Source organism: Lissotriton vulgaris, chromosome 1_1, assembly GCF_964263255.1.
Source record: "Lissotriton vulgaris chromosome 1_1, aLisVul1.2, whole genome shotgun sequence".
NCBI classification, from domain to species: Eukaryota; Metazoa; Chordata; class Amphibia; order Caudata; family Salamandridae; genus Lissotriton; species Lissotriton vulgaris.
The window spans coordinates 601,012,744-601,024,804 of NC_141685.1; the positions used below are offsets into that span (position 1 = coordinate 601,012,744).

General features: G+C 43.5%; 1 protein-coding gene across 1 annotated transcript in view; it reads right to left on the reverse strand.

Annotated features, from left to right (window-relative positions):
* COL24A1 (collagen type XXIV alpha 1 chain) overlaps positions 1 to 12,061 on the reverse strand; it is an 897,023-nt gene that overhangs the window by 632,531 nt on the left and 252,431 nt on the right. Inside the window, exon 5 of the mRNA XM_086954096.1 lies at positions 5,960 to 6,013. Coding sequence (XP_086810222.1) covers positions 5,960 to 6,013 — 54 coding nt within the window. The remainder of the gene's footprint in view (positions 1 to 5,959; positions 6,014 to 12,061) is intronic.

Genomic DNA, 12,061 nt, shown 5'->3' on the forward strand with positions numbered 1-12,061 from the left:
CACCCAGGCCCTCGTCACCAGCCGACTGGACTACGGAAAGGCCCTCTACGCAGGAACCACAGCCAAACTCCAGAAATTACTACAGCGCATACAAAACGCCTCCGCCCGACTCATCCTCGACATCCCCCACCACAGCCACATATCCGGCCACCTAAGAAACCTGCACTGGCCCCCCATCAACAAGAGGATCACATTCAGGCTCCTCACCCACTCACACAAAGCGCTCCACGACAAAGGACCTATATGCCTCAACGACTGCTTCTCGTTCTACACCCCCACCCGCCAGCTCCGCTCAGCCAGCCTCACCCTCGCCACCGTTCCATGGATCCACAGAACCACCGCTGGAGGAAGGTCGTTCTCCTACCTGGCCGCAAAGACATGGAACTCACTCCCCGCACACCTTCGACTGACCCAGGACCACTTCACCACCAGGAAGCACCTCAAGACCTGGCTATTCGAACAATGACAGCACCCCTCCCTTTAGCGCCTTGAGACCCTCACGGGTGAGTAGCGCGCTCTATAATTGATTGATTGATTGATTGATTGTCTATTCTCCCCCAGAGCCATTAGTGAGTTGGGGGTGAGCTCCTGGGGAACACATCTACCCTTGTGATAGTAGCTATATAGGCCCACGTTTCTGAGGGCGGAACCACACAACCCCCTTTGCTCAGCTGAGATGCTTCTGCCTAGGCTGTAGCACCCAAAATAGCAAGACACTGGCACAGAAACACTGGACCTTAGTCTTGCTCTGATGGTTGTCTCTGCGTGTTATACAGAGCGGAAGCTGTGTGGTATCCAAGTTGTGTGCCACCCTGATTGATGATCAGTATGAGAGGAGGGTGGAGGAAATTAAGCACAAGGGCTATTCCAGAGGCTAGGGACCACCATGTCCAGGGAATAAATATCTAAGACTAAATTCAGGGCCACCTTGTTGACAAGTCCCGTAAAAACTCAAACAAGATTGAATATAACTCCGTGACACAGTGAGGATTAAGAGACGTTTTGCCTGGTCTGTGGAAACAATCCTAAATTTTAGCTAGGCCTCACTCTCAATAACTCAGCATTCGCAGCCCTGTGATGAAGCAATCCCTGCACATTAACAGTCATTGAACACCTTCGTAATAACATGAGATGGAGGCTGCTAAGCGGTTAGTCTCTCATTATAGTAGATACCAAGAATAATCTGAGTGAGCACACGTACTTTGGACTTTATATATTTATATACCGCAGAGTAGATAAAACGACTCCCATTGTATTTCAGCAAGGAGATTGCTGATGTTTAATATGATTTATTAACAATAATGACGATTTTGAGAGCATAAATCATGTGGAAGAAGTGTCGTTTCGAGACCTCTGGGTCCTAAGGAAAATAGTGAAGTAGCAGGGTGAGCAGAGTGGTATGAAAACAGCATGCAAGAACAAGAGTGCTGTGGAGGGTGGTTACAACAAACATACTCCACCGAATAGATGCAGATTCTGGGAAAGGGGCAGCAAATTGGATGGTGAAACCACACATTAGAGCACAGACTGACAAGGATGAAGCAGCAGAACCTCTGCATCATTACAGAAAGTGGTGCTGAGACATCATCCACAGACAAGAAGAGCAGACATTTGACACCACTTTCCTCTAGAAAAGGGACAAACTTTCCTATTGAGAACTAACATGAGGCGAGGTGAAGTTCTGCTAGAAAATGAGTTATCAAACAAAAGGGTATCCTACAATCTGTAAGTATCAGTGGAAAATAACCCCGAAATCAATGTCCTAGTTGTTTTAAAAGACCCTCGCCCATTTTGTTAATGGCATGATTTAGTGGCGGTGTTGGTCACTCTAGTTGAAAAGGGTCATCTCTCCTCATTCTCCTTCTCTGTGCATGGGCATATCATTTACTATCTTGGAAGGATTCTCTTTACTCAGTCCTTTATGGCAGACAACACTTTGTCTGGGTGAAAACATGTAGCTTTCTCCTCTGCCCGTAATATGTGGTATCCCCAGACAATAAACTTTAATATTTAAATGAAATCCCAGGGGTTTCTGCTCTGCAGTGTGCCACTCTTTTAATGTTTTTACATGAAAGCGTGAGCTGTCTTCTTGCTCTGGAGCTTCATGGCTGGGATTGACACTTCTTGAATCGGTCTAATATCATCAGAAAAAATATACTAATTTTGTAAGTTTATGCTCAGGATGCTATTCAGTTTCTCTCTGCACTTGTTGACTCAAATGCCATCAGGTCACTGAATCACTTGACTGCCTTTCGGTCCCTAAATCTCAAAGTGGAAGAGTAGCCGAATACTCTACTGCAAACTGTAAATCAAATATCAAAAAACATCTTCCATGTAGTGTAAGAAAAGTATTGCTGAGCATTTCTAGATGTTTATACAAATGCCTTTCTTTATGGTCGAATTTCCAAAACCGTCAATAGTTTTGGGTTATTGTAGAAACTGATTGGAAACAGATATATGTGAAGTTAAAATATACTGGAACAATTAATTATATAAAATGTTACCAAAAGATAATTCAAGATATTGAAGTTTTTTAAAATAACTTGTTGACTGTATAATATGTTGCTCAAATGCACTTCAAAAATCCTATACATGTGTAATGCTTATGTAGCGCTAGATGCTGCCAGAGACCTCTGTCCTGAGGATACACTGATTTTATGTTTCTACTGTCAAAGGGACATTGTAAAACCAGCTGTTCTTTTACTTACCCACGTGTAAAAGAAACAGGTTTGTGTTGTTAGCTGAAAATTATGCTATTTGGATTGAATGTAATTTACAAGTGCCAAAGAGACTAACAAAAAGAGCATTCATCTTCCAAATTAATATCTTTTTGGCAACTGAAAACCTGATATTCATAGCTTTTTTCATAGCTGTCTCACTATAATATTATGCTACTGGAAAATGTTATCTGCATTTCAGAATCCTCTTAGAGGCCATAGGGTTACTTTTTAACTAGAAAGCCAGCCTTTTCTTGGACGGCATGAAGTTTCTAAGCATCACTTTGAGGCTCATAGTGAAGATACTTTTCAGTAACCCCAAGAGAGAATAGTGAGTAAAATGAATTGTTAAGATAATAGGGACAGTACACAGTCTTAGTCAAGCACTTTCATTGAATAAAGGAGCCTGTTTCTGGTTTGTTGATCACAATTGGTCAATTGGTATCCACACGAAGGAAGGGGCACCTAAAGTTTTCACCATCCATATGCTCGCAATAGTGATGCAAAACTTTGCATCCAAACCATTGGGTGTAAACCGTATGGGAACCATGAAACTGCTAGTGAGATAAAATAGTGAACATCGGCAGGCAAACCATTAGTTAGCTCTCCGAATACAGTACATAAATAAAACCAGGCACCTTAGCAAGTACTTGACAACGAGTTCTTCTTTGCAGAGTATCTCCAGTCTAATGCCTCCCAGAACGTAGTGCTGCAATGCTGGACATTGTGTTACTTGCATGTCAGCACTCAGTTCACTGGATTTACTGAGTAATAAATTATAAACAAGGTTACTTTTTTCTGGCCATTAAACAAGTTAAACTTGCTTCTCTTCAGGAAATTAGCCTTACATTTCGTTCATACATTATACTCATCATGTTATTTCCAGAAACATAATGTATGAAATGATTAATTGCTAGAGCATAATTTCTTTTGTAATATCCCATACTTTATTATCTTATCACAAAAAAAAAGGCCAATCGGTTTTACCTATAATGAAAATCCAAGTTTAGCCATCCAGTTTCTTTCTTTGTCTTATTCAACACTTAGGGGCTCATTATGATGTTGGTCGGGATGACTTCCGCACAACACCGACTTGGTCATTGGACCGACTGACATCCGGTCGGCGGTCCCGACCGACTGATTTTAATGTAATGGGAGCATGTGTTACGTCCGCAAACCACCCTAGCACAGGCTCTCATTGAGTTCATCCCTATATTTTATGCTAGATGAAACAGGTCTTTTAATCATATTCCCAAATAAGATTCCTACATACTGAAGGTTGTATTTGGTCCAAATAAAATTGTATGATTGAAATTAGATTTTTCTATTTCAAGCAATAGCAGTATTGCTGTAGATGTTCACAAAATATTGGTCAAGTAAGAAATAAATGATCACCTGTCAACACAAACAAAGGCAATATTCAAGCTGCACCAAATAGATTATGTAAGGAGGTGGCATGACATTCACTGGCAACTGAAAAAGAAGCAGGTTCATATTGTTAACTTTGGATTGTCTGTGATCAATACCTGGTGTTTATGATTCATGATGAGGTTGTGGGGCCAAATAGTCTACAGTCTTACACATCCTGCCTGCCTCATTTTATGTTCATGACATCATAGCATGAATAGGAATATTGTGATAGTGTTATATTTGGTCATATAAATCTTACAAAGGTTCTATTTTTTTTTCTGTTAATGGAGAAGAGATTGTATTAATACTATGGGTCGCCAATTTAGTAAATGTATCTTTTTTTATTGGATCATTTTAGGAGGTTGTGAAAGAAAAACACTGGTTAATTGGTAGTCATGCATCGTAAAGATGGTGACTTGAATTAAGAATGTATTTCTCTGAATGATAAGAAGTGAGGAAGCAATGATTTTGCCGAATCAGCGATAAGGCGAGCGCAAGTTAAGTGGTTTTCTTTTTTTTCTTTTCTTTTTCTTTTTCTACATTGTCGTATGTCAACTCTCCACCCCACCCCACCGCTCTTACCTGAACCGGCCGTCACTGCATTTACAAACCCAATTTCAATGCATGCCTCTTTGGCTAATTTCCCAGCTAGTCCCATCTGAAAGCTAAAGTGAGAGCACCTACCCTCCAACACTTCTTACCAGGGCATAAGGGTCAGGCACTATGCGCCGCTTGCACGGAGGTGTCGCACCACTGCAGTTGTGGTTAACGACCCCTGAGTGAATGGCTTCTTCATGATACTAATGAGCTAGGCATTTCCTTTCCAGCTATGTCTCACTGGAAGGATTGAGCTAATCCAGGTACACAGGAAATAGCAATTATTGCTTATATAAATGGTCTGGATTCAAAAACAGTTTTGAACTGGGGTGCCCTTTCCACAAACCGCTGAAACTCGAGACTAGCTTGGCAAGGGACACACTATCGGACCCTGGCAACTTGACAACGTGCAACCCTTAATGTTTAGTCAAATTTACACATTCTCTTAAATTATTTCATCGACGGTTAGAAATTATCACAAAAACGGCTCACTCCTTATTTTGTCTGTAAAGTGTGCACATACATTTAGAGCACGGCACGTCATTAGAAATTTCTCGAAATACGGAATAACGATGAAAAGAGTGTGCACTAAAACACAAGACAACTTTGTTTTATCATGTCAAACTCCCTGAGTGTTAGTTGACAAACCTCATGCCCCAGAGCAGTGTTTAACACCTGTCACCACAGGTTAGATTCCTGCCATAGGAAAACTCCTTACAAAAAACTGCAGCCAGTGTTGGTTTTTCCAGACGTATTTATCAAAACGTGAAACTAAATATGAGCTGAAGGCATTTTTCTAAGCGCAGAAATCTGTCTGAAACTATTTAAAATGACTAGGGGAATTATGTTTGAAATATTGAAATGGGTCTCTTGAGAATCTTTCTCATTATTTTATACATCGAATTTACAAAGCGCAGATCTGGCAAATTCTACAATTTCTGTGCATCAGACGGAAGAGCTCAAGCAATGCCAAGCCAAAAGATATTAATGAAAGCAACATTAAGTAGATATTACACTTTAGACGCGCTTCAGATTGTTAACAGAAGGTAAAGGTTCCTGCGAGTGATTTAATTCCCAAAAGCCACTTAAAACTATCATAGTGTGTTTTGTTCAGTGTAAGCACGATTTTAGTTTCTAAGAAATTAGATGACTTCTTGTGGTGCTGTGAGAAGGATGGAAAACAGCTATTTTATCTTTAACAACTTGTGTGTTGTATTCCAGTGGCATTAGCTTACCTTCGGACCTGGCAGCCCCGGTAAACCCGGATTCCCGTGTGGTCCAGGTATTCCCTGCAAAGCAAATCAAAAGTAGATGTAAAGATATGTAAAAGTCAAACATAAAAACAGTATGAACAAGTGCAACACACTGGAATGCGTAGAAGTATATCAAAACATGCCATTGCGCGAACACATACAAATGCAACTACTGTATGCACACAGCTACTATATATATAATATAAATGTTATACAATACATCTACATGAACAAATCTATATGCAGCTATAATAAATACAATACACTCTGTTTTCCTGGAATTTTCAATCTTGTTCCAGAAAGTTAATTGATGGTAATTTGGGCTAAAAACTGGTAATATTAAAAAAAGAGTAAATGTCAGCGCACTGTCTGTTCCACTTAGTGGCATTAATTTTTAATGTACTCCTATGTCAGCATGCAAGCAGGGAAGAAATGAGCCCTTTAAACTTTTAAAAGAGGGGTGGGCCTGCCCACTACATTCTTATCATTCTCCTTCCACAAAGACACACACATATGCACAACCTACTGAAAGTTGTAGTTCTGTGTCAAAGGACGTCAAGAGAGTCATTAAAGAGAAACTTCAACTGGAATATTTTTCTAACCATCATTTATTTATTCGTGATTTTTATATAGCGCGAAGAATGCTAGCAGCACGCTTGCGCTTCAGCAACCTCCTATTTCTGTCCCTTGAGAGGTTTAATAAGATGCACTGTATGTGCCTGAAGGCATCGCCTTGTTCGGGTACCGGCACTTCCGGTATGACGTGACAGTGGCACAGATGGTCAATATCAAGTTTATAATTGTGGTTGGGAGGTTATCTAGTCATGGTCATCTGTGTCCTTTATGAGTCAAGCAAGGAAGCTTCAAGCTTGATGAATCAACATGGTACACCTAAACTTTTCATCTCCGTCTTTCCACTTGGAAAAGCCTATGCCCTGGGAGATATCCGGCATAATGGGGGATATATCATACTGGTTACGTTTTTTTTGACTACAGAAATATCTATGCATCCTTTTTGTGTTCTGCAGTGTTTCATATGAACACCTAGATCATCCATCCTTGGCCGCCAGCCTTATCCTCATTCAAATCACCTCCAACTATCTGGAGCAATTCGTCACTTGGTCTTTCTGACATATATTCTTTTTTAACGAAAATTTGGATCACATATGGGAAAAAAGTATCTAATCTGACCACAAAATATTGTCTAAAGGACGAAGTGAGACAAACCTGCCTGTGGGCCTGAACTCATAGGAACACTGCCCCATCCGTGTGGCTCATTTCTTGAGGGGATGAACAAGAGAGCCAGCAATTCACATATGTCTACAGGATACAATCCAGCAACAAATGGAGAGGATAAACAGCCCCCTTGAAGGCTAAAAAACAATGCTCTTGAGAAGCTTTCAGGGGATAGACCACCTGTGTTTCAACAGAGGCCAAGAAGATGCTACATGACCAGAGTATGTGCTTGCTAACATCTCAAGCAATAGCCGCCATGCAAAAGCTAAGTTATGCCAAACCGGGGCCCACATCCATTATGCATCTCTTTTAAATTTTGAAAGCTCCTAAGACAGTGGTTTTAAAATGATCTAAACCCTGTAATACTGCAATCCTCCACCATCCACTCTTTACCTTCCTAGTTACTGATTGATGTGATTGAAATAACTATATTACCGAATTTCCCTTTGGAACTAAGCTTGATTGACAGGCTAAGTGTGCTACATCACTTTCTGGCATTGGCTATTTGAAGTATTCATTCTATACCTCATGGACCATGACCACTCCGGGCTGCGGTAACCTGATTTCCCTTCATCAGTCATCGTGCACAAGCAGCACTTGTATTAGGAACGGCTACAAGCTCCTAGAAATCCGTTGTATCTAATTTGCAAATTCTCTGATGGGCTGCTGAAGTTCTGTATTTGTTCGGAAATACATTCAGACAAATTGATAGTGGTATAGGGGCCTGCACTGGCAAGTTAAATCCTGGGACAACATATTCACACATATTAGTAACTAAGTTTGAACTATTCAACTACTAATATAGCATTTGGTGTGACTGATATTTCTAATTGTTGCAGGGATATTGGCATCAATGGTGAGGGTGGGATAGTGAATTCTGGGTCCTGTGTTTGGGTGGGTCAAAGACCTGAATGATGCAACAAAGCTACCCAACATGCTAAGATTGTGTTGTGCCTGCCCTAAGCCAATGCCGCCTTACATTTCTTCCAAGTCTCCCAGGAACAGACATAGTGGTTGAAACAGCTGCATATTATCCGCCCTACAAGCATCTAATAAAGTTGTGCACTGCTTGGCATTTGGAGTACTGCCAAGGCAGCCTATGACTCCATGACAGGAAGCCAATTACAAAATTGCTCACTAAAAGTAAGCGGGGTCTGAGTAGGGCACAGCCATTTCTGACCACTCTTCTGTCATTTTTGACTGTGGTAGGCTGGCAGCACAGAAGAGAAGCCAACAGCAGCAAGCAGATTTGTGGTGCATCCAATTGCGCCCATGGACTGTGGTTACCACGCATTTATATCATGGGGGAGAATTATGTGGATAATGTGCTAACATTAGGTGCCGTTACATTGGGCTGGAGGCGTGTCTAATAGGTGCTAAGATGACTGCCACGCACGTATTCAGAGGTATGCATAAAATGTAAACTGCCACACACGTATTCAGAGGTATGCATAAAATGTAAACGAAGTACAATGTTCAAAGGTTAGACAACAGTTGTAATGTCTCCCTCTACTACAGGTAAAGAGGGAGAACGCATAATAAAGGGGAGCTTCCACTACACTCTAAGGTTTTAATTTCTGCCCATTATTGCATGATTACATTTAAAAGTTGCCTTTGATGTTAACAGATATACAGCCAGAGACATTCCTTCATGGCTTCCACAAAAAAATTTAGAAAAATACTACCGAAGCACATTTTGAAAAACCTGCTATATATTTGTTGCACATGCGGAATGACTAACTTGGAGTCTGATTGTTGTAGGCAGCTGTATAAGGAAATCATTCTGTCCAATGGTGTAGATAGCAACAGGGCTTTGCTATATGATGCTCAATATGACCAAACATGGTCTCCCCCAGAAGAGAGAATTTTCTAGTTCATTTGAAATCTACATTGACAATGCGAACTGGCTGGTGTTTTCAAATTCAAAAGTAATCCTTCATAGTGAGTAGGTGTGTGCAGTTGGGTGGGTTGGTGAATGCAGGAATATGTAAATGGCTGGATGGGTGAATGAGTACATATGTGAATGAGTGGGAGAGTGAGTGATTAGACGGATGCAGATAAGTTATACCAATCTTACAAACGGGGCATAGCACAACAATGGTGATAATAGCATGAAAATGAGATCATTGAAGATGATGAAATGCCTTTATAGGGAATCAGAGGCTGGAGCCAACCAAAATGGCTGCTCCCTGTAAGAGCTCCGGCGTACGCCGTCGCAAAGCCCCCCAATATGACTGCTTAGTGGACCCCCCACACCGGCTCACACATGGAGCGGACTGTCCATGACCTCTAGTCTGCCCGGGAGATATCAAGAGAAGGATTGTTGCATGTTCGGTGAGGCAATGCAGCTGCTGTGCAGCCTTCACCACGCCCGTGCCCTACAGTGGCTCATATTGCCAATTGCAGAGGCCCAACGACTGGGGAAGCAGCATTCACCCCACCCTCTCATACACTGCAGTGTAGGAAACATTGCCACCTTCCTCCATAGTCTCACTCTGCAGAGACAAAGACGGGTGCAGCTTTCTTTATGATGATGCCCCTCCTTGCGCCCAGCACCTGCTATGGACTGCCTCTGTTGGATATGCACACTCAAGAAGGAGGCACTTCTGGGGACTAGCCCGCCTGTGAGTGCCGATCCAAAGGTGACACCCTGCAAGTGAGCCTGGAATGTTCCTCTTGCACCAACATCTTGCCTGACTGGGCGGCGGGCTGCGGATGTGAGGACTCCTCTGTGGCCCCCATGAATACCATTGCCGAGGGGCCTGGCGCCCACTGCTACCCACTTTGGCGAGTGACTGTTTAGCGGCCTCGTCCATATCCACTGTTGTGGAGGAAACTTCACAGGACACAGTGGATCCCTATGAGTCTGGAAGAGGTGCCCCCTAGCCTGGAGACATGTATGACCATAGGCCTCCTGCTGTGCCTGAAAATGGGCCAGGGAGGCCTTTGGGAATAATTGTGGGAGGCTTCTAGAACAATTACCCATTCATAACGTCACTTCCCATGCTGCCATACCTCCCCTCTTCTGCTACCAAGGGAGACAAACGCCAGCAGTGGGGCAGGCTGAATACCCCCCTGCCCATCAGTTGTATTGCATGTCGGCCCAGAAAAGACCAGCCCGTAAACTGCTATTTTTAGAAGCGGTGCGCCGTGTACAGCTAGCTGTTAAGCCTCACACCTGACACTCCTATGGAGGCCCTCATTAAGGAAATCTCAGCCATTGGCTTTACACTTAATGCCATGGATGCCAAGATAATTACTCTAATGGCTGAGGTGCCCTCAGTCAGAAAGGAGGTGTCCTCCCTACACACCCGCGCGGACATTATAGACTGCAGATTAGATGATATGGAGGGTCGCTATCATAGTCTGCCATACTCGGGTGGGACATCGACTACTTGCTTCGCAAGTGACAGATTTGGAAGATCGGGCCAGGACAAACAACTTCAGGATCTATGATGTCTCCGAGGGGGCAGAGAAAGGGGATCTGAATAGTTACCTCAAGTTGCTGCTGCCAAACCTGTTGCACCTCCAATTGCAAGAAACCTTGGAACTGCAGTACTGGGTCCAATCTAACTGACTGTAACTCACAGCCAAACTATCAGTGACTCATCATCGCATGCGCTCTCCGCCATCAGCATGTGAGCGCCATCCTCTCTGTTGCCAGGCGACGCACAGCACTCCTACTTCTTGAAAGCAATTGTATCTCCTCTGCAGATTTCTTTGCAGTGACCAACTTCAAATGCAAATGATTTCATCAAAAGGCATCAAAAAAGGACTCACGGAACCTGCGCCGATGATTGATGGCTCCACAAGAGAATTTATGGATCCTGGAGATCTTGAATTGTTTCTGGACTCACTGGGTGACCCTGCTATGGACATGGCTGTGGACAGCACGTCAGCTTACACTCCCTGAGTAGACAGCCTCCCCCATAGAAACTTAAGTACCAACCCAATCACATTTGCACTGGAGGATCACTAAGGAGGGAGTCTGTTTGAGAAGGCCTCCATCAAATCGTGGAGGTGCTCCCTAAGGACAGGGATAGAGATAAGTTCAGGTCACCACTGAAGCAGTGGGAGACAACTGTCAATGCTGAAAGAGTGACTAGAGCATGTACTTTGTTCTGTGATGACTCCCTCTCTTTTTGATCTATCACCGCCAGTGTTCTCCGTGGTCTTGGTGGCTGAACTCCATCATTGTAGTACCCACACTCTTCCTTCAGTCACCTCTCCAGATGAGAGACCATGGACCCACATTCCACCTTTCCTTCCAGGCAGTCTACCTCATGAGGTGCCACATGCATTTTTACAGGGGGGTACTCATGCCCCTAGCTGTACCTCGGATGTAGGTTGACCTATGCCACTCCCTACCACACTAGCCTAGGACTACTGCACCTTGTCACCCTCACTATGACATTTCTCCCCTCTCATGGATGCTCAATGGCACTGAATGGGGGTGGGCCCAACTCCTTTGCACACTCTTCTTTGTTATGTTGCAGGCGGGGGTGTCCTCAGGGTGCCATTGGTGCAGCACTAAATCCAACTCCAAAGGCGAGACCCCCATTGCTCTCGGACCCCCATAGGGCTGATCCTACCCCAGTTGAACTCCCTCAGTAAACCCACCACCCGCCTCCTGCCACCCGCCTGTCCCGTCTGGTCCAACATGGACTTACAACCCAGAGCCCCACACAGCACACACACTGAGTGTCCCCCCTCCAACCCTCATCTCTCACCCCGGGGAACAATGTATCCTTCTTGCCACTGCAACATGTCATCCACCCTGATCTCCATGAACAGTAATGGCATGTCCCACTACATCAACCATGAAAAGATCTTGCACCACCTACATAC